General features: G+C 34.7%; 3 protein-coding genes and 1 long non-coding RNA gene across 10 annotated transcripts; 1 reads left to right on the top strand and 3 right to left on the bottom strand.

The window, feature by feature from the left end:
- Positions 1–2,465: 2,465 nt before the first annotated feature.
- On the bottom strand, positions 2,466–4,753 carry LOC116416135. The gene is made up of 2 exons (XR_004226664.2): positions 4,328–4,753; positions 2,466–4,050 (listed from the first exon to the last, which is right to left on the bottom strand). It is a non-coding gene; the product is annotated as an uncharacterized LOC116416135 (long non-coding RNA).
- A 107-nt stretch (positions 4,754–4,860) lies between these two features.
- Positions 4,861–17,701, top strand: LOC100121831 (protein sidekick-1). 6 transcript variants are annotated; one of them, XM_016982767.3, is made up of 7 exons: positions 4,861–5,775; positions 8,004–8,294; positions 8,383–8,573; positions 8,650–8,779; positions 8,890–9,030; positions 9,763–9,796; positions 10,854–17,701. In XM_016982767.3, the coding sequence occupies exons 1-7, from the start codon at positions 5,724–5,726 to the stop codon at positions 10,870–10,872; spliced, it is 858 nt and encodes a 285-aa protein (XP_016838256.1). In that variant the 5' UTR covers positions 4,861–5,723; the 3' UTR covers positions 10,873–17,701. The 6 variants fall into 6 exon arrangements, with proteins under 6 accessions (XP_016838256.1, XP_016838255.1, XP_008209690.1 ...); XM_016982766.3 differs by having other exon boundaries at positions 10,849–17,701; XM_008211468.4 differs by lacking the exon at positions 9,763–9,796.
- LOC100121813 (exosome complex component RRP40) lies at positions 12,040–20,174 on the bottom strand. Its single transcript, XM_001605372.6, has 2 exons — positions 19,886–20,174; positions 12,040–19,810 (listed from the first exon to the last, which is right to left on the bottom strand). Exons 1-2 carry the CDS (start codon positions 20,071–20,073, stop codon positions 19,288–19,290), a joined length of 711 nt encoding a protein of 236 aa, XP_001605422.1. The 5' UTR covers positions 20,074–20,174; the 3' UTR covers positions 12,040–19,287.
- A 145-nt stretch (positions 20,175–20,319) lies between these two features.
- Positions 20,320–21,918, bottom strand: LOC100121795 (coenzyme Q-binding protein COQ10 homolog B, mitochondrial). Of its 2 annotated transcripts, none has more exons than XM_001605354.6 (4): positions 21,454–21,918; positions 21,239–21,283; positions 21,043–21,162; positions 20,320–20,975 (listed from the first exon to the last, which is right to left on the bottom strand). In XM_001605354.6, exons 2-4 carry the CDS (start codon positions 21,244–21,246, stop codon positions 20,531–20,533), a joined length of 573 nt encoding a protein of 190 aa, XP_001605404.2. In that variant the 5' UTR covers positions 21,247–21,283; positions 21,454–21,918; the 3' UTR covers positions 20,320–20,530. The 2 variants fall into 2 exon arrangements, with proteins under 2 accessions (XP_001605404.2, XP_031779356.1); XM_031923496.1 differs by having other exon boundaries at positions 21,445–21,912.
- Between the last annotated feature and the right edge of the window lie 172 nt (positions 21,919–22,090).

The following is a 22,090-nucleotide window of genomic DNA, read 5'->3' as shown; positions in this document are numbered from 1 at the left end:
TCAAGGACCAGAGTGATATCCAAGAACGCGGGCTTATTTTAAATGGAAATAAAATAGGGAAAAAAATATACGGCATAAATAACAGCTTAAAGCTACTACAATTTCGAAACACATGCCCCTTCGATAGTGTATTGGAAGTTTTGACGACTATTTATATTGATAATGAATACTTTAAACGAGATATAAAGAAATCGAAATGTGATGGTTCTCTTAGTATTTACAGTTGTATAGTTGATTATTGTGACAATAATTTTAATACAGATTATGTATATAATTGTAGGAGTGAGATTTTGTATCCATTATATCAAAATGCAAAAACATCTTCAGAATCTATTATTGATTGCTGTGACAATGTAGGAAATGTACTTGAAAAATTATTGAAACAATTACCAAGTATTCAGAAAACTTTTAAATGCTCACATTGTGATTATAAAAACCAAAGAGCATATTATAGTATGTCAATATCAGCCACAAACTATTATGATAATGGTATAAAATATATTGAAAGGTTCTTAGAGAATCAATTATTAAACAATTTTATATTTTGTATGGAGTGCGTAAATAAAAGCTTAGAGGTAAAATATGAACTTTCTAATTATTTTGTAATTGATCTGGAATATTTACACGAAGAAAAGAACGCTGAGATTATTCTGCCAACCGTCAAAAATAAAAAAGTGAATTTCAAAACAGATTTTGAAGAAATACCTAAAATGTTAGAACTGAAAGATAATGATTTTGAACTCAAAGGAGTAATTGCTTTTCACGGTGACTCCAAATCACCAAAGAGCCTAGCTCATTACAAAGCTTACACATATTCCACTAATGAAGAATGGATATTGTATAATGATTTAGCCTCCAATAAAATAGTATTATTCATCCCTCCAGAAGAAAAAATTGCTTTAATTATTTATGCGAAGGTATCATACTATGATAACACAGAGAAGATTGATCAATCAGCAATATAAAGCTGCCTCAATAATCGGAGCAATATTAATTTACACAGAATTTGATAACAAGGTTGATAACAATAACAATTTGATAACTAGAGGTTAGTAAAAATTGAATTACTGATGTCTCAATTAATATTAACGCATAGGAAATTTTATAAAATCTTGTATTATTTTTCAGAGATCATCGTCGCAGATAATGTACAATTATATTGCAAGAAACACTGGCAGTCTGTTTTAAAAAATAATTAATGCATGATTATTAATAAATACATTTATTTAATTGTAGTGTAAAAATATTTATTGTACATAATTTTTTCCTCTTCTTTTCGTCAGATTGCATACAAAAAATTCGAGGGTATTTTAATATATGAAGCTATAATTAGTTTTTACGTTAGAATTTTACAAAATTTTCAACTTTTCATTTTGCTAGTTAATTATAACATTCACGATTTAAAAAATTATTGTTAAATACTAAGGTGAACTGTATGAAAAATTATAAAAAAAGTGAATACACACCAAGAGAAGTCAGTGCAGCTAAGAGATTCATTTTAACAAAATTATTTGAACCAAATCACCTACTCAAATCAAAAAGCTGTACATAGGGCTTCAGGTAAACATAAAGAAAATATAACATTATATAAAAATTGATAAGGTAAATAGTTATGGAATGAGTTTTAAAGCATCTGTGCAAAATTTCAGAGCTCTACGTTCAAAAGAAGAGAAATGACTGAAATGTTAATCTTGCTTATTACGATACTTGAGAGTTGTCATTAATTGTAGAGCTCTAAAATTTTGAACAAAAGCTTTACAACTCATTACAAAACTATTAAGCTTATCAGTTTTTATTTAAATTTATCCTCTCTGTACCTTTACCTGGAGACCTGCATACGGCTTTTCACTTTGGAAGTTTGATTTCCTACAAAAGTCTTGTTACAAGGGATGTCTAAATCCTTAATAATTTTTAAATATAATTGAAAAATTTCTAAGGTAACTGGTTAACTAATGGTACCTTTTAGCAGTAAAAAAAAAGGAAAACATTGAACACGCATTAGTATAAGTCACTGCACTTTAGAGGTTCTCTTTATAATAAATCACCCCGTCAAACTAAAAAGCCGAGCATAGGGCTTCGGATAAACATAAAGAAAGGATACAATTAAATAAAAACTGATCAGGTAAATAGTTTTCTAATAAGTTGTGAAATATCTTTACAAAATTTCAAAGCTGTACGTCAAAAGCAATAGAAATGGCTGGAAAATTCTTGCTTATTTTGACTTATGACTTTCTTCCCATTGACAAAAAAATAACAATAAATTTTGAACTAGACAGCTGAAATTTTGTACAGACGTTTTAAAAATTATTTAAAAACTAATTACCATGGCAGTTTTTATTTAACTTTATCCTGTATAGATGATTACCTGTAAACCCACTCGTGCTTTTCACTTTGCGACTCACATTTCTGTGATGGTTTTTTATAGAGAATCTATTAACCTTTGAGACTTGCATTACTGTTATCTAGTATAATTTCAAGTATAGAAAAGCATTGTTACTCAAGCTATACCTTAGTATTTAACAATAATTTTTCCTTTCAAGTATTATAAATTATTTGCATATTAACAAATTGAAGTATTTTTAAGTTTATATTATTTATAATTGTTCAAAATTATTGTTGCTTTTCCACGCTTTAAAATTAAGTAAAATACCTCGATAAAAGTCACTGACAATGATAAATAAAAATTGCTATGGTAGTTACTTTTTTTAAGGATATACAAAACTTGTTGAACGTAATGACAATACTATTAAAGTAGTTTTTAATCTAGAGGTCTAAAAACTTGTACAGATGTTATGTTAATCATTAGGAAACTATAGCTATCATGGCAATTTTCGTTTATCTATATTCGGTTCCTATGATCACCTAAACACCTGCTCACGGTTTTTCTCTTTGCAACTGTAATTGCTGAGATGGAGTATCTCTAAGCGTTTACAAGTTCTTTTTTTACTTTCTGCTGTATTTTTAGGACCAGATGGTCATAATTACTTGAGTTGAATTTTCTATTTTCACCTTCTGGACCTAAAAATATGGCAGAACACAGATTTATTTAAGCTAGTCCTGACAGATCCTCTGTGATTAGCTTTTCTAAAGTTTACTCGCAAAATAACATATATCCTGCCAAAGTCTGAGCAGATGAAAATTGAAACAAAATATTCAGTGACATTTTCGAAAGTTATTAAACAAAACATTATGTATTCTAATTAATGAACTTAGAGTTTCAATTTTCATCTGATAATACGCTCTGTATCCTATTTTGATAACACTATTCTAAACTAATCCTACTCCCTCACATTCTAATCCCTAAGTCTATTTCATCCCCCTAAGAACACTTTCGCACTTTCACTTGTAACACAGCGGTCTTCACTCTTGAAACAGATGAAACAGCTATCCAGCTGTCCTGCACTGCATCAGTCGCACTGTTGTTTACACCATCAAAGTTGACGGCCTCGAATCTGAAAAATTAATAATTTTAATATTTTGATCACTTTGTTATATTATATGTATTGTTCTGAAAATGTCCTTCATGATACACTCTTGGCGAAAGGTAATTCAATAAGTATTGAAGACTTCACTCCAGTGAATACGCGCAGCAGCACAAATAAGAGTGGATACCGGTGAGACATCAGTGATGCAGGAACTTATGCAGGAACAGTTTGCTCGTTCGATGAAAAATAAATGAATTAGTATGTTGCACAAGATATTTCAATGAGCCAGGTGACCAGACCTGGCCAAATGTTATTTATGTGATTATTTAGTAATGTGGTGAGATGTTTACGATTTCAGATATTTCAAAAATCAACAAAGAAATTATTATGTAATCTCAATTAATATTTTTTGTAATATAATGATAGTAAGTGACGACAGGTCTGGTCACCCTGATTACAATGTTTTGAAGCACCTAATATTTGTTATAAGTTAGCCATTGAAGGTTCAAAATGTTTTGTACGATAGGACATACCTGTAGTTATAACAGTAGTAGCTACAACGGTAAGCTCTTCTATCCAAGTATGATCTAATGGCATGTAGACTGATTGGTGTTATTGAAGATTACTGTAAAAGTAATAAAGTAATGATAAAAAGTGATAGAACTAGGCATGAAATTCTATTAAAAAATATCTAATATTGATTAGATTTCAAAAAATTAATCATCAAAAAATGAGACATAGAAAATGATAAAAACATTAATAATTAAAATATTTTTGCCATAAGTGACTTTATTTACAATAAAGAATCGACTACTGCAGTATAAAAACCCGTTTGTTATCTAGACTTTATTAAATAAATAAAAGAGATATTATGATGGAGTATATAATTTGTAGGTTATGACCTAGTAATTTACACTTTCACTACTTCTGGACTTATTAAAGTTAGAATAAGATTGAAAGCCAATACTCCCTGAAGAGGCCGTTGCACCAGGAGACCATCGCTGCACTGTACACACTTCTGAATCCGCGATGCACTTGCACAAACCGACTTATTGTTGTTGTCGTATATTATATAGTCACTGCAGTACACGTGCGTAACGATATAGGAACAGCTGATTCGAATCATCGAACGGAATATGGTACACGAACCGCCCGAATTGGTGTAGCATAGTTGACGAAAAAATAATTAATTTATTAATCAGTATCTATAGCGAATAACGCAATAAAGGCAATATTTACAGAATCGGTAATTAATTTACAAACGATTCGCAGTGGTTTCAATGTTCTCAGATCAATATCTTACAAGAAAAACGCATTTTTCTACTTTCTCGCGGCGTAAAAAGTTTTTGATTTTTTATAAATAAACTAATAAACTGACAATTTTTTTACTTGCGATTACAAACTTTTATAACGATTCCGCAATTATCTAATTTTTTTCCGATACGATTTATACAAATTATTCGCGAACTTCGTGCAGCTGTATAGGAGAGCGAGAGTAGATAACCTCGAGATATAAGACAGCGCCACCACCCCCCCCCTCCCGAAAAGCCCATCCTCGGCCCCTACGAAAAAGCACAAATATAGACCGAGAATCGAACGGCAGCTCTACACTACTCTCGGAGAATAAAAACAGACAGGCCTGCGTCTATATACACATCAGACATTGCATTGCAAACTCGATAAAATTCGCAGAGAGAGAGCATAGGCGGCGTTCGGTCGAGCGCGACGAGTTTGACAGGTCTATATAGATACACACCAGGCCGAGACAGGACTGTATATATATATATATTATACCATTCCCTCCCCTCGCTCGCGCGCGCGCGCGCGCACCTAGACTTCTATCCGCACCCGCGTCGAGTATATACATACATGTGCGCGCGCGCGCGCGCGCGCAGCAATAGGAGAAGAGCATCGCGCACAGAGCGTATACAGCGTCGCGGATAGAGAGCGCGAGTAGGCGCAGTCCGCTCTTTCTCTCCCATCAGCTTCAGTAGTCCCTGCAGCGGCGCAGAGGCATCCTTCGCGTCGCCAGTGCAGTGGCCGCCGCCGTTCTGTGCTCTCCCTCTCTCTCTCTCTGTGTGTGTGCGTGTGTGCGTGCGTGTCTATTGTATATATAACGTAGCCCTCAGACGCGCCGAAGGAACAAGTGCTCTCGCCACGAGAGGAATAATGTGTTCGAGGGCGGATAGACAGCAGTGAGAGCGCGCTCGCGTCCGAGACGACGATAACAACAACAACGACGAAGACGACGGAGTAAAGGGAGAGCTGAGCGCGTTGGGACTCGCCTAATATGGGAGAATGTTGGCTCACGCTGCTGCGTGGCTGCCGCTGCTCCTGTTCTTCTGCACAGGTGAGTCTTGTTGCACTGTACTAACTCGCTTGTAATGCACGCTCTCGGTCGGCGATCGATGCGCGGGGGGCTACTAGCGTCGTCGTCGTCGGGCCGCGAACAAGTGGATGTGTATCCTCTGGCGCGCGCGCGAATCGTTACTGATCAGGGACGCAAGAGGATAGCGTGCGTTATGCAACGTCTTCTTAATTCTTCTTAATCCTCTCGTATCATCTCCGCGCGTGTGATATTGCGCTGACAGCGACAGCCATGGCTCTCTCTCTCTCTCTCTCTCTCTCTCTCCCACTCTCTTTTCCTTTAATCTGCGAGCCGTCAATTTAGATCGCGTAGTCGAGTCATGTGCAGCGTAGAGCCATCCTCTAATGCGTGTATAGGATACCTATACACATCGGAGTCGCACACGACGGCCTTATATGGATTTTAGGCTGCGCCGCCTACTCTCGCGTGCGCGACCTGTATGTATGCGTGCTGCACGCGAATGCGATTCTCTGTCGCTTATGTGTATACTGCACCCACATAGGTACACACCGCTATATGCGATCGTCGATTTCGATGCATTAGCGAATCAATGGCCGCAGCTTTTCCGTGAAGAGACACACACCGCATCTGCCGCGACGTAGAATTATTAAGCTCTCTCGAGCTTTTCCTTCTTGTTCGTTTGTTTGGGTTCGATGTGCAGAGGCTGTGAGCTGAGGTATTGCTGATCGCAGACACTTCGTTTATTAATCGAGAGTTATGGGGTTGTCCCTCGAGCGCGCAGCAGTCGTGTGTATTATATACTTGAGTGTAGCTTTGACAAACCCTAATGACACCGCGTTGCCAGGCTAATAGCCCGAGCGCGCGCGCATGTACGGGTTACTTATAAGTACACTTGACGATTTGCGAAATCGTTGGAATTCAATTTTGGGTCAGTCGAATGATAAACTACGCCTCCGCGTGGACGAGATCGTCGTATGTATATATATATACGGTTAATGTTTTATGGACTGGCAGTGACATTACTTTTCATTGCTGCTGCGCGCGACCTTTGTCCCTTTTTTTATTTCGCGTGTGGTCGTGTCATACCCATTGCTAATGCGTAATACCCAGAGAGGGGAAAGTGAGATAAACAAACCGGATTAAAGTTTCATTTTATTTCTTCGTGTCCGCCGAGAGCGACGTTAATCAGTTGATTCGATCAATGCGTATCGCATTGTTTTTTTTTCGGCATTTAGTTAAAGTCATTTCTTGAGGATGAAAATAGAGTTCACTTTCTTTCTTCACTCGCTGCGTTACTGAAGTTATTACATAGAACTCATTATGCAAGCTTTGTGTAGTGCACTTCTTGCTGAGGACGTTTTTACAGCTACGTAGACACAAAAGAGGATTATTCATCCTTTCTGAAAACAATAAAAGCTTATATCACTTGTTCTTATCGATAAAAAGCATGAGAGTACTTGTGTAATCTTCTTATACCATGTATTTTCCAATTCATGTTTGCTTATACTCGAGCATAATGTTTGAGAATTATGTTTCCTTATCTACTTGAGAGTATTCAAAGTAATAAGCTCATTATTTATACTGACTCCTTAATGGAGAAGGCCTGGGTATTTACTCAAGGCACTACTATAAATTGACACAAGTATTAAAGTGCACGTATGCCTATTTAATGCAGATTCTAATTCATTTCTACAACACATTGTGAATGAATATACCTCTACCATTTTTATCTGAGCAATGGAATAAAAATTTACCTTGGAAATTGTCACGATCTAGGAAGTTTTTATTCACCTGGCAACTTTGTTTGTCAGTGTGCACCAACTGTATCTGATTTAATTATATACTGATTTTTTTTCTTTATTTTTTTATTCAGAGATAAGCTACTTGTATCTGAAATACAATAAATTCAAAATCTCAAAAGTATTTGTAATCTAATTTATAGTAACCAGCTAAAATTATGAAGCAAAACTAATAGTCATAAATATGTCTTTTTTCTCTTGAACATAATTCTTGTAAACCATTTATTTCATGTTTTGAAAAACATGCATCAATATTGGGTAGGAATTAGGAATTGCATGACTTACAGCAGTTGCATAAGTCTCAATTTGGTTTGAAAAAAGATTTTACTATTTCTTTTATTATTTTTTTGTTTTTAATTCTCCGCCATTATGCGTTACTCTGAAAAAATCATTAGTTCACTAATTTAAAGTCTCCAAGCAATTGCTCATGCAATGTTTACCATTTTGCAGGATGGCATACAGCAATAGCGCTGGTTTCAGTACCAGTGCGCAATGTTAGTGTGGATCTTGGAGAAAATGTAACATTGATCTGCTCTAATGGAAGTGGATCACAAAATCTTGGTGAAACAAAAAGGGTCACGTGGATTAGGGAGGGCCGTGAAGATGGTCAAAGCAAGCGCCTGACTGTAGAGCCTAATGGAGTTTTAAAACTCATAAATGTCAGTCGATTCGATGCTGGTGACTACTACTGCACTTTGGATGATGATGCTGTCAAAGACAGAATCAATGTCCAAGTTAGAAGTAAGTGTGCTAACGTTTCTTCTTTTATATAGCTTATACCAACAGCAGGATAAAATAAAAAGGCAATCCTAAAAATGTTGTATTCTAGCACCTCCTCCAGCTCTGCACAATGTTTGGGTCAAACCTTCAACCATTTTGGCAAATATTCTGTGGGAAGTAGCAGGTACCGGTGGTTATCCTATTATAGATTTTACAGCTGAGTATCGTTTGAAACCCTCTCCAGGAGAAGAACCAGAAGCTTGGAAACCTATAATTCCTACACACATTCCCCCAAATTCCGTAAGTTTTCTGCGCACACATTCAAAATTTCATTTAGTCTGAATCTTACATGATTTCAATTTGACTTGCATTGCAGAGACAAATAGATGTATATCATTTAGAACCAAATACAACATATAGTTTTCGAGTATGGGCTACCAATCAGCTTGGAAGGGGGGAGATTGTGGAGGTAGAAGGGCATACGCATCACAGTGTGGAAGAATTAGGTATAAGAACTACTAATAAGATGTAGCATCTATTTTTGATGCTGCATTATTAAGGATATCTCATTTTTAATAATGTAAATATTATGAAATGACAATAAAAATTTTTCCAGAACTGGCAAGACACTTGCTAGCGGGAGTAGAAAATTTTGATACGCGTGTATGGGTGGCAGCAGTAGGGATTGTTATGGGAACTCTGATGGTTCTTGGGTTCGGTACATGCTACCTATTGTATCGGGAGTGTAAGGCACCCTGTAAGCATCTTCTTGTAATTTTTTGAAAAAGCTTATGCTTCTACTCTATCTCTTTGATAACTCATTGTTTCTGCTACTAATACCGAAATATGCTGGCCAGTTGGGAATCTTATGTATTGATTACTTTGAACTAACAGTATTAACGAAAAGCTTACGCTTTTTTATTTAAAGAATGTAAGTCAGTAGCAGGGACAAGTTTTGCTGGCCTCTGAACTTATCTACGGCCCTAATCTCTAGCTTCACCTAATGAGACACTTTATATCTATTTTATCTTTGGTCGCTATATTCTGTCGCAGTGCCATTTCATTTTTTTCACTAATCTTTCTCAGCTGCAAGCGCTTAGCTAATAAATTAGATTTGAAATTACATAGTATTTTTCATACAAACTTTTATACTACCCTAACTTTTGCACTTGATTAACTATACTTATATAAAGTATGGCACTGAGACTAATAATTGTCGAATCTGTACTTCTTAATCTATCACTAAACTTTGCACTTTTTAAATTTTTATAATAAACGTTTATTTCTTAACTATATGGATTAATTTAACCACCAAACTTATTCGAAGAGATGGATCCTTACTCTACGCATTTTACATATTCATGATAAGATCATTTATAAAAATTAAAAAACCATCTCATCCTTGAAATTATATAGTATCTCTTTAAAATTAATATCACAGTCAAATTGTTATTATAAATAATCCATGTTAATTTTGTACTATTTTAAGGTGTATCTTTCCGATGCTTTCTGCTAAAGTTAAGGTAATAAGTTTTGGTGGTTTTTATTATAATAATTATTATAATATTACGTGAATAGTGCATTGAACAGTGCTACGAATCTTGAAAGTTAGATGTAGAGCATCGTGATTTTTACTTAAAAAATTCAGTATGTACTTCTAGAAAATTCGGGCTACGTAGATGTAGTTCAAATGTAGCGAATGCATATGGAAATGGGTGGATAGTTCATAATGACTTAGCCAAACATCGCAGAACAGTACTTGAACAATTGAAAACTATACATATAAATCTTCTTCCCTCAGTTGTGTTTGACAAAAATAGTATTTAAAATAATTCTAATCAATAAATAGATTTCCTATCTGTTAAAAAATCTTCAAAATAATTGTGAAGACATTATTAGTCACTGGATTCATTTCGCCAATTTTTTAAAATTCACAGTAGAATTTCACAATTAGAGCTGAATATTTCATGATTCATTAATGTATATAACATTCATTCTTAGGATTTTCAGTCACTCATTTTTCCATCTGTTGATTATTGACATCTTAGTTATATCATTCCATAGTTAATATTAAATATATCATAGTATTTAAATTCAATGTATAAATCTTTACCACAAAACTTTTACTATAATGTATGTTGACTTTATATATTTTGTACTTAATGTTTAATTTTATGTACATAGTTTTTTGAGTGTGACTGTATCTCACATCAAAAGGTATTTAAATGCTGCCATTACTAACAATATTAAAATAATTGTACTTGATTAACAATCACGCAATATTTTAGCTATGCATTCAAGTCGTTTACTCTTATGCTGAAAAAATTGTTTTTACTAAATTTCCATTTGCTATTGGTAACAACTTTGGAATTCTAAAAATGCAAAATATGAGTTTCAGTATTGAATTGTCAAAATTTTAAAAGAAAAAAATAAGTACTTACAGCCAAAAAGTCATTATGTTCCGATCAAGTCTTGAGAATGCGTGAGAGTGAGTTATAGTCAAGGAGAGAGGGTAGAAGCTGATATGGCTCATGGACCAGACCAATGAAAATTAATCTCCGCTCCGAAATTGCAGCGCAGCTGGAGGAGCAGGAAGTGATTGAGCTGGTGCCCAACATCATACTAAATCCGGGTTTCTTCGACGAAAGGACGGAACGCATACCTCAAGACGAAAACTTCAACAACCAGACGACGACGCGCCTCAACAACAACACCGTCGTGCAGCCAAGACGACTTTAGCGACTGATATTCTCTTAGACTTTCAGCGGGTGATTAAGAAAATCATTCAAGCGATCATTTTTTTCGCACGCACTACGTGCACAGCCGTATATTTATACATTACAAACTAAATGTTACATTTTATGAGCTCGAAGGGAGAAGATGAAGAAGAAAAAGAGAAATGAAAAGTTGCAACTTGACACAAAGTAAGTAAACAAACAGACTTCTGCTTGCAATCTATAACATTTTGGAGAATTATTTAAATGGGGGGTAAACAGCGAGGAGAGTTGACAAATAATGTAGAGAGTATCTCGAGCGTAGGATGTATAAAGAAAAGATAACGAGCACACACAGGCTACAGCGGAAGAAATTAAGAAGTCAGCTTTGTTTCTCTTTTTTTTTAAACGCGGAATAAGAAAAATGGTGGTTCACACAGTACGTATAGCTTCAAGTGTTCAAAAGAAATAACGTAATAATGCAAAATAAGACTACGATTAATAGGTTTTCCAGAGCGGATTAGACTTTTTTGAATTTATACGTTTGTCGCGCGGTGGGTTTTTATTGTCGTTTGTGCCTCGATGACGCAGTCTTTAGAAAATAAAATCACTGGTGCTCGCATTGATCGAGCTTTTGATCTTGGAGAACTTTCACGAAACTTTGATTAATTTTACAAAGCAAAAATAATGTTAAAATAAGTTGTTAGTAAGACTGTAAAAAAACTCGGTGGTCGATTTCGTGAGCTCGAAATCGCTAAGAAATACGTGAGATATTGATCTGATGCTCCATGACATTAAAATATACGAGCTGTACTCTCGTTTTCTGCATGAGTATTTAGCTCTGTTATATTTGCGTTCACGTTTTTTATTTCGCGATTGTACGGCGGAGATGGGCACTTGTTAATTGATTTGGTGGTCTAAAATAAGGAAATGTGTAAATTTCAATATTTTTAGCTGTCAAAGAGAGGATATCGTTATCCTTTCAGTTATGCCATATGCATAAACTTGCAAACAATGTGGCTGAACACAAATATTTGTTACTTTTTTTTAAGTTTTATTTTTCGTTATTTATTTATCGTTACATTCGTCCACAAACAAATGACGGATAAAGTGCACGCGCAAATTTTCACATTTCCTTCATACCAACCGATTAGTCGAATATAAATGTTGCACTATAACTTTCCTGCGCTAAAATAAGCCAAAAGCTATAACTAGTCTGTGAAACGCATAATAGGAATCAATGTATACAGTGTAAGCGCAGAAAAGTTAGTTAAAAAAGTTTGGAAAAATAAATGCATCGAGTGAGATGAATCTTTTCTAAATTCGTTCAAATTACAATTTCAATTACGAAGTGCCTGCTAATGCTTTTGCGTATAGGTTCGTTGCATATAGTTTAAAACGTATACATAGTCCTTATTCAAATGTGTAAAGCTTAGTGTGCCACGGCCGGCAAAATTCGATAGCGATTATTCCACATTATACTACCGACATCATGCAGAAAGTGAGACTCTTTTTGTACGAATATAAAAAAGAAGAAGAAAAAAATAACAAAGGCATGATCGTGCCATTCTGCCCCTCCAAAGTGAATCAATCGCGTATGTCGCCCTTATTACAAGTGTGAGATCGATGCAGTGCGCTAAAGTTATTTTTACTGCCGTTTTATGATGTACAGATGGTCTTGCGATTTTAGTAAAAAGAAATAATTATACGAATATAAAAAAATACGTCGTTATATAATCGTAAATAATATTTGCACTCGATACGAGCGAGAAGTGGATGGCTGTACGTAATTAAATAGGCTAATGGAATTTTTTACTAAGACAAACATAAACGAACGAAAAAAAACGCACACCGTGAGCCGTGATCGACGTCTCGGCGCATCTCTATACTATTCTAATAACGAAACGAGGAGAAAAACGTACGTATATTGTACACAACGCGAGGCTCATCGGGTTTTAAAAAATGCGTTCCTTCCTTCCGGCGAAGAAATTAAACATCGTCCGCTCCCGGAAGCTGCTGCTGCACACTATACAGACACACGCGTATAATCGTGGGGATCCATAGTAAGAATCGTCGATTTGATTAGCGAAAAACAGAAACAAACACGTAGATAATGTAGGCGCATACTCGCAATGCGTGCGTTGTATTATTATTATTATATTCTCTAAAATCTCGCAGATCAAACTTCATTCTCATATCTTCATACGCGAACGGACGTACAGAAGGGAAATGCACGATTTTGCTGCTGGAGATAGACTGCGCGATTTTTTTTATCTTAGATTTGAATTTTCATGTTACGACTACTGTTTCGTAATAGCGCTTCTTATTTTGATTCAATTATGAATGAAAAACGCGTCGTTTCAAGCAATTATTAGTAATCTTGAAGTATTCTCTGCAAAGTCATAAGCAATGTTTTTAATAATATCCAAAAAAAGAACGTGAGAATAAAATAAATAATATATTATTGAGCAATATACGTAATTATTAATAGAATGATCATCTGTCTCTGCAAGAATCGTGCTTTCAGGGAAAGCTCGCACATCATCTTTACAAAGAATCATTCATCAGTCATATCGATCGTGTTCACGTCATTCATACAACTAAAACCAAACAAATGCTAAAATCAAACGTGATCAAAACGAATCCAGACAAATAAAAAACGAAAAAAATGCACAACCACACCAAAACGTTAAGATTAACCAAGCAAGCAGATTACTAATAATGAACAAAAGAGACGTGTTTAATCGTTAAACATAGCAAGCCTCCGTAGCTTTCACAAACCTCAGCTGTATATCTCTTCGAACGTTGTATAGAAAGGTGCAACTCGAATTGAATTTACTTTAACGTCACATACACTTGCTTCACGAAGATAAAAAAAACTTTCGAAGAATAGGCAATCATCACCTCTCGATCAAACGAAAGCTTCACTCCTCTAGATGGTTGGGTTAGATATGGACGAATAAATGAAATCATGCGAATAAAAATGAAACTCGATGGCAGAGTTGAGTCTCTCGGAATGTTATAATACTATGGTAGCTAGACGCAAAGAGAACATAAAATATATAAAATATATATCTGTATAACGGCCGCTTTTAGTGTACACTGTACTCTATACTCGACTCGCTACGAAGGATCACTGACATGAAAGTAATAGCTTTTACGATGAAAGACGAATTTATCGTTTTTGATAACGAAGAAGAAAAAGCTGATGCAGGGCACTCAACTCTGTCGGAGAGCGATAAAAAGAGCTTTAATTCGACCGAGCAATAGTTGCTGTCATAGACTGCGTAATACGAATAGTTTTCTCTTGTTCCCTCCTAACTTGGGTTTCCTCTTACGGAGTGAGATGTGCATTTATAAAACACAGCTGCAATTATCATGGTTTGCCGCATGGTCGCATGCCGGCCCTTTAGCGGGTGGATACCGATTTCAGAAATTCGTAAATGAAGATTTTAAAGATAATAAAAGAAAATTTTACAATGTGTTCGAACAATTCAGAAGTTTAGCAGTCTCTTGCTGAATCGTACCTATTTTCGTATGTATATATCTGAAATTTTAAACGACCGCGTGAATTCTGAAATCGGGATCGTCCCGAGATTTTTGAGTACAAGTTTCGAATAAAGTCATATCAGGATTACTTTTGACGAACATCCACTCGATTGGCGATTAGCTGGGAGAATGATGGCGCGAAGAAAAAGTTTTTAGATCGAAATCGAAACCAGTGAAACGACTAAGCTTTTGCGATTTAGGCAAGAATTTACGTTCGGTTGTATGAATTGTAGTTTTCCCAATTGTACATGGCTACGAGCTTTCGTCAGCACAAAAATAAAACTGCGATTATGTATAATATTAGTGATTGCGTTGAAAAATTTTTTTTTATCGTTACATAGGTTTTTCGAGAAGTATACGTATAGGCTTTAGTACATTAATACGTGCGATTTTCAATTCTTTTTTTAAGATCACTGCTGATTAGCTCTGAAAAGAATATCTTCAAGAATGTACGAGTGACATCTGTTGAGTAACACAGATTTATCAACCATGACGCAACAGCACGCAAAAGCATAGATCAATCTGCAGCTTCACACTGAAGTCTACTTAGATTTTTCTCAGAGAAAAAAATAAAACGAAATTCAGCAGATAGATTACTCATGTATTCTTGAAAGACAAATGGTGTTCGATTAAATCTGAAGCAATTCGACTTCATCGGTGAACTGCCACTAAAACTAGTACTAATCGTCACGAAAATTAATTAAGGTGATAAATAATCAACAAAAGTCAAAAAAAGGAACAGTTCCACTCGTTGGGTTGTAAAACACTTGCATCACTAGACTCGCTCCTGTCCAACTTTCACTCAAACGTATAATTCGCGATTAAAGTACACAATAGCTAGCTTACAACAATAATAATAGAATAAATAACGAAAAGTACACGAGACAAGACAGTTTGGTGCATCTCACGCAGGTTGCAATAATGAAAAGAATCGGTTGTGCGTCGCGTTGCATAGAAGCTTATATCTCTCGCGCAGTGTTTTTTTCCTCCTTTTGTAACGTTTTGTATCACTTTACAAAAGTTATTACAATGAGGATGAACAAGTTCGGTATAGCTTCGTACTATGCACTCTGTGTTGTGAATGGTATTATTATTATTATGATTATTATTATTTATTATCAATAATTATGTGAATTACCGTAAAACAAAATATACACACGCTGAAAATGAAATATGAATAATGAAAACGATAAAAAAAAACAATAACAATATAATGATAATATATGATAAAATTCAATATATAAATATATATTTATATATAGCCAAGGCATCGTAATATTTTAGCTATTAATAAGCAAAGACAATTTTTTATAAACATATATGAGGTATGATTACACGGACAACAAGATAAAAAAACGCAATGATAAAATATTTACCTATATATATATTCGTACATATATAGTGGAAGGTTTTATCCTTTGATACGAGAGCTTCGCGAGACGAATCACAAGAGCCAAAAATCCTCTTTCGCTCTGCCCCCGGAAGCAATTTCATCGTAGCGATCATGTTCCTTTCTCGAATATAAACGTGCATTCGTTTTATATATATTTTTTTTCTTTTCTTTGTCGCGGAGTATGTCCATAACATGTACGAAAAGTATAAGTCGCTTTGTTCTTAACCTCGTATAGTTAACTAATATACATTAGCCAAAAATGTTTTCCACGTGCAAGTGAGATCCGTGTTGCATCGATTATTTCGATAAATTTGTCTTTCGTTTAACTTTCATTGTGATTTCCGTTGTGTTTTTATATAGAGATATTTTTATCTTTTTGTAAATGGGAAGGAAATAGGAAATGCGTTTTCAGTTTAGATCGTCTATTTACCAACAAAGTAAAGCGTAACTTTTAACTGACAGAAAGAAAATTATTCTTGTAATTATGGAACCAAGGGTTGAAATGTTAGTGAGTAGGTTTTTTAGATCCATCTCATCGAACACTATACAATAATGTCTGCCATTGACAAGATTAAAGTATACGTAGTGTAACTTTTTACACTTTCAGTGGCACATTCTATAAGATTCACTATCACTCGATCCTCAGACGTTTCTTTCACATAAAGTAGAGACTCTCGAAATAGCGAAAAATAAAGAACTATACTTTTGGTGCTAAAAATCAATTATAAATACTGTTTACTATGTCACGTGTGCAATGTCTCACTGACTGTGTCAGAAGGAAAATACCGTCGCAAGAGAGAAAAATGGCAGATATTTTCATCCATATCATCACTGTAGTCTCGAATACCTACCTACCTGAGAGAAAAAAAAGTAACTTCAGATATTTTAAAATTTTTCTATACACCTTTTCGTTGCTCGGACGTCTCATCCCTCGTTATTTATAATTGTATGCGGACGTCCGACTCGCTCTGTATTATTTTTACAAACTATATAGAGAACCTGTGTAAACTGCGAGTAATATAAAGGCGTGAAAAAAAATCTGTGCTTAGGAATAATCGATGCATTTTTTTAGTCAGATGTATCTAATTAGCGTGCTATTGTAATAGTATGTTGACGAAAAGAAAAAAAGTAAGGTAGCACATGAAATAGATTACTGTTATGGTTGCTGGCAAAACCATTATTTCCGACATTCCCTTCATCACTACCTGTGGACACATATGACAACCTGAGCATTTTCCCAGTAAGAAGCCAAAAATCATTGATTTTTCCATGACAAAGTGTTTATACGATTTAAGTTACATATTGTTGCAGTAATTATTTTCATTCGATTTTCGAAGGCGTTGAAAGACGTTCCGTGTCAGTATTATTTCCAACAGGACTATTTAAATATTATTGCGATTCGATGAGAAACCAAAGACCGCGCGTGCGCATAAATGGCTCGATTTGTCATAAAGTTGTTTAAAATGTAGTACCAAAAAAAATCTATCAACGTCGAGAAACGACTCCCCCAGTACAGCTAAAGTTAATAATACAAAGGCGATTAGTGATTAACTTATATGTTACCGTTTGCGTTTATTTTAGGTATAATTTACGTATTATTGGCGGGAAAAGAGTAATAATGCGGTCGCAAGTGACGCACGCTTGGAAAACTGAGTTATACCTATACCTATAGGATGTTTTTTGATCTTTGATTTTTTAATGAAGAAGCTCGCGAAAGTTATTTGCGACCATGTCAGCGTTATTTCTGTAATATCGGACCTAAGAAAAAAAAACAAATTCAATAATATCGACGACAGATCTGTGTAATAATTGTGAAACTAATATCTTGTACATTCATGAACGAGATAAGGTATATGACATAGACAGATAGCCTTCGAGAACAAAGATATATTTTATTTACAGACATAATAAAATATCTGAGAATCCTTGGTACTTGATATTGGTGTATATATAAATGAAATAAAGCATAGATTATAAATTGACTGTTCTAATTGTTAATATAATCGGAATTTATATTCATTAGTTGACGTTTTTTCATTGATTCGTCCTTTGTTCAAGCATTGATTTTCAGATAAATATATTTTATTTTGATAAGGATGAGTAATGAGAAGAGAGAGAGAGAGAGAGAGAGAGAGAAAAAAAATAGAAATGGAAACTGCACATTCCACTGTAAGTACAAAAGTGCTTGGTGCGCTTTTCCTCGGTGACGATCGGTGTGAACGCGAAGATCGTATACTGTAATGCATAATTTTAGTTGACGATAATATTAGGTAATAAGTTTAGCTATCTATGTGATTGAAAGAAAAACAAATAAAAAGGTTGATGTTCAAGTGATGCGAATTGCTAAGGCTGTGTACCTTAGGAATTCTAATTCTAAAGGTTGTGCACAAAAATTCTGTCACTTCGGAGTCCCCTACTGGCGTATATAATGCGTAGAAATTTTAAATGAAAAATAAACTGCTGTGCTTCGAGAGCGAGTATTAGGCACATATCAGAAAGGTATTGAGAAAAAATCTTGTATCATAAAACAATCAATCGCGATCGTCATTTTAAACAAAGAATAATAAATAATAATAATGAAAGAAAAGACATTCATTATGTTCCATACGCGAAAACGCATGACGCTTTGTGCAGCGAAATTATAAAGTTTTATTGTAAAACTGAGTTTGTAAATTTTGTAAGCAAGTTGCAGCTGAATTTTTGGTTGATGAATCTGTAATGCTGCTTGCAAGTATCGATAATCGATATACGCGTATTTTCACAGAGAAAATATATTTTGTTCCTTTTATTTTAACGACAAACACCGATCTGAAAGCTACATCTTTTTAGGAATCGTTTGATTTGCAGATAAGAATGACATTGCAATAGTTAAATTTACACAATCCCTATTATTAAGAAGATGCAGCTATATGCAAAGGCAGCATTATGATTTTTTTTATAATTTATTTTTTCTGTTGGAATAAACAATAATGCAATTTGCATTTCTGTTGTTATTGTTTGTTCTCTTTTACAATCCAATTGCTGTAACTTGATATTATAAAACAATGTACCTATGTGAAAAACAGTTGTAAGAGTTATAAAGGTAATTTTAATAGATAACTTTAATGTATCGCTTACAGTGACTCCGCTTTCATGATGTTAATGTAGTCGATCATTAAGAATTCTCGCATTTTCAATAACGCACTACATATGCTAAAATCTTTCATTCTTACATTTTGTCACTATGATCGATGCTGTAATCATACATTGTCATTAAGAAAACTGTGAAGATTTATTTACAAAAACTCATTTACAAATATTGGTACAATAAATATAAAGTCATTCATAATGTTTGTTTCTTTAATTACACCTATACACCTTACTTTAGTAAAGCCAGAGATTTCATTATACTATTACATAGTGATTGATATTCCTCAGGTGGTGTGAATTCCGCTGCTAATATAGCATTGGCAACAGCAATAGTGTCTTCAACACTTGACTTAGATTTTATCCATATTTTGCCATTCATTCCAACGGCGATTTCATACTTTAGTTCCTCAGATAACAAACGCAGCAATGGACAATTTGCTTTAAGAATCTTTCGGACAAGACTCAAAGAACATGTCAGGAGCATACCATTTGGACTAAGAACACCTAACTTTCCTTTCTTACCAAATGAATCAACGCAAACAAGCTCTGATTCCATATCCTTACTAGCTACTATAAGTTTTGCATAAACAATATCTCCAACCTGAACATCTGGGCGGTTCCTTTTGCTAGCACCTTCAAAACCTAGGTAAGATAATGCTGCTGGTTCGTTGGCTCCTATATCAACTCTGAAAATATCTCCAGCCTTCTGTGTGACAACACCAACAACATTCTCACCTTGACTTGGTATGTACCTAATTTACAACAATGAATAACAGAGTAATTACTTGAATCTATAGAAAATAATTTTTTTTTTATAGAAAAAGTACCTTTTTTGATAGCTGTCAACATAGTAAATTGATATCCTTTTCTTTAAGATTCCCGCTTTACACGCATATACTGTTTCTCCATCCGTACGTAATCCAGGACCTAATATTACTTTCTGGTTTTTATCTGCTGATTCTATACCTTGTATCCTATCACCAGGCATCACAATATCACCTACAGACACTTCCATTTTTGAAAGATTTACATTTAAAAATTCGGAGTATCAACCCGTTCGCTGTGTTGACAAAACTTTTTAGGTTAGAGAACCTACAACGTGCGTTAGCACGCGCGAAGTTAGGGAATTCTGATTGGTTGGCTGCACACCTACCTATAATGTATATATAGTGCTATACTGCAGAAAAATAATTTACTTATTTTCCAAATACAGATTTCTTTTTTAAATTTCATAATAAGTAGTGTAAAGAAAAAACAAGTATTTATAGTCAAACGTATGTATTTACAACAGTTACATATTAAATTATGTACAGATTTTTTTTAGATAAAGATTCTTTTTACTCTTTTAACGCATTCAAAAACTTCATTGAGGTAAAAGTACAAGCGTTCGGTATGGAACCAATATTTTACAAGAATATCTTACAAAATAAAAATTATTATAAAGGTAATTCAGCTAAGTATTTCACAATATGTCATCCTTCTAATCTAACAGTTTTTATGCAAGGCTTGCCATATCGCCTTCTAGCCTCATCAATAAACGCATTTTCCATTTGTCGAACAATTTCATTAAAAACAAGATTTGACAAATGAGAATGTAACCAAGATTTGAACTCAAAAGACAATGAAAAATCAATGACACATGTTTGAGGATTATTCTTTAAACCTGGTGTGAATATCCACAAAGTATTCAAGTGATTGAACAGCTTTCCATCCTTACATTCTGCTTTAACAAGTTGTGGATACATCATTGTAACGTGTGACACGTAGCTTTCTTTTAGAGGTGGAAATCCTATGACTAGATTGGCCTTAAGGAAGTCATCTTTCTTAACAATCACATCAGACTTTTTGCAAAAGGGCAAGAAATTTTTGTAATCCGCAACGTCTGCCACAACATCAAATATCTGTTCCATGGAAAATCTAAAAGACAGTCAAAAGTGAAAAAATACATGTAAAATCTTGTTTATTAAAAAATTTGCAATCTTACCCCACTAGTTTTCTCCCTTCATACTCTTTAGTCCTACTTTTATCCCATGTTGTGTAAACTTGTCGTATATTGTTTTTATCTTTCAACTGGATAGCCAATTGCTCAACAACTGGAATATATCTGCGTAATAAAAAGAAAAGCTTTAAAATAAGGTAAAAATAACACACTCGAAATAAAATAATTGTTCAAAGTGTACCTGTGCATTTTGGGAAGCTGTCAATGTTTACAAAAATGATATATCCTGTAAGGTTGAGAAAATATTGAAAATTAATATAGTCTCATGTGAAACCTTCTTTTTCTGAACTACAAAACTGTTTCACAATCGTTTAAAAATAAACTCAAAAATAGATTCCAGCAATAAAGCTCATTTAGAATAACAGGTTAAATAGATCCGCAGCATACCAAACTAACCTCGCGATCAGAAGACGTTTCAATACAACACCCTTGTCGATGACTCGAGCAAAATCATCGATCATTGTAGACGAGAAGAAAGAGGTAGGTATATTTTTATCCACGACTAAGTGGCTGTGGGCTAGCAGCTCCTGTGCAGCTCACGTAAACACCTCGACATCACGCCAAATTGCCAGCGATCCACGACATATACTACTATCTCTCCCCTTGACTTTCGCAAACCTAGCCTCTTTTACGCAAATGCTAGTGTAATTGATTCTTTCATTGTCATACGCGGTGGCATTACGTAAGTTGATCCTTCAATGTGGAAATTCTCTAATAGTCGAATGACGTTGTTGTGCTTGGCTAGTCGCAGTAAGGTTCGACGATTGCATTTTTACAGGACAACCTTGCACCACTGTCTCTCCATACGATTCACGTGCGTCTTTGAGTGAGCTCATTATGCATTTGTCAACGAATAGCAGACATACGCGAATTGGAAAAAATTACACGGGCAACACTGATTAAGATGGCAATGCTGCCAATAGTTTGGCGATAAAACCGCGACAATTAAAGTAGGTTCAGGCAAAACTATCCAGACGTGAAGTGATATAGAACAAAGGGATATGGATTCGGTTAGGACTAAAAAATTAATCAA

The sequence above is a fragment of the Nasonia vitripennis genome, chromosome 2, assembly GCF_009193385.2.
Source record: "Nasonia vitripennis strain AsymCx chromosome 2, Nvit_psr_1.1, whole genome shotgun sequence".
NCBI lineage: Eukaryota > Metazoa > Arthropoda > Insecta > Hymenoptera > Pteromalidae > Nasonia > Nasonia vitripennis.
The sequence above is the reverse complement of the archived record's forward strand: the minus strand, read 5'-3'. Positions and strand labels throughout refer to the sequence as shown.

Bases quoted from the DNA above. Each gene is read 5' to 3' on its own strand.
- LOC100121795 (XM_001605354.6), bottom strand. The intron at 20,976-21,042 runs GTAAGATTGCAA...ACTGTCTTTTAG, and splicing joins GAAGGGAGAAAACTAGTGGG to ATTTTCCATGGAACAGATAT.
- LOC100121813 (XM_001605372.6), bottom strand. From the start codon at position 20,073: ATGGAAGTGTCTGTAGGTGATATTGTGATGCCTGGTGATAGGATACAA. The intron at 19,811-19,885 runs GTACTTTTTCTA...GTTGTAAATTAG, and splicing joins GTTGACAGCTATCAAAAAAG to GTACATACCAAGTCAAGGTG.
- LOC100121831 (XM_001605391.6), top strand. From the start codon at position 5,724: ATGTTGGCTCACGCTGCTGCGTGGCTGCCGCTGCTCCTGTTCTTCTGC. The intron at 5,776-8,003 runs GTGAGTCTTGTT...ACCATTTTGCAG, and splicing joins GCTCCTGTTCTTCTGCACAG to GATGGCATACAGCAATAGCG. The intron at 9,031-10,848 runs GTAAGCATCTTC...CCGAAATTGCAG, and splicing joins TCGGGAGTGTAAGGCACCCT to CGCAGCTGGAGGAGCAGGAA.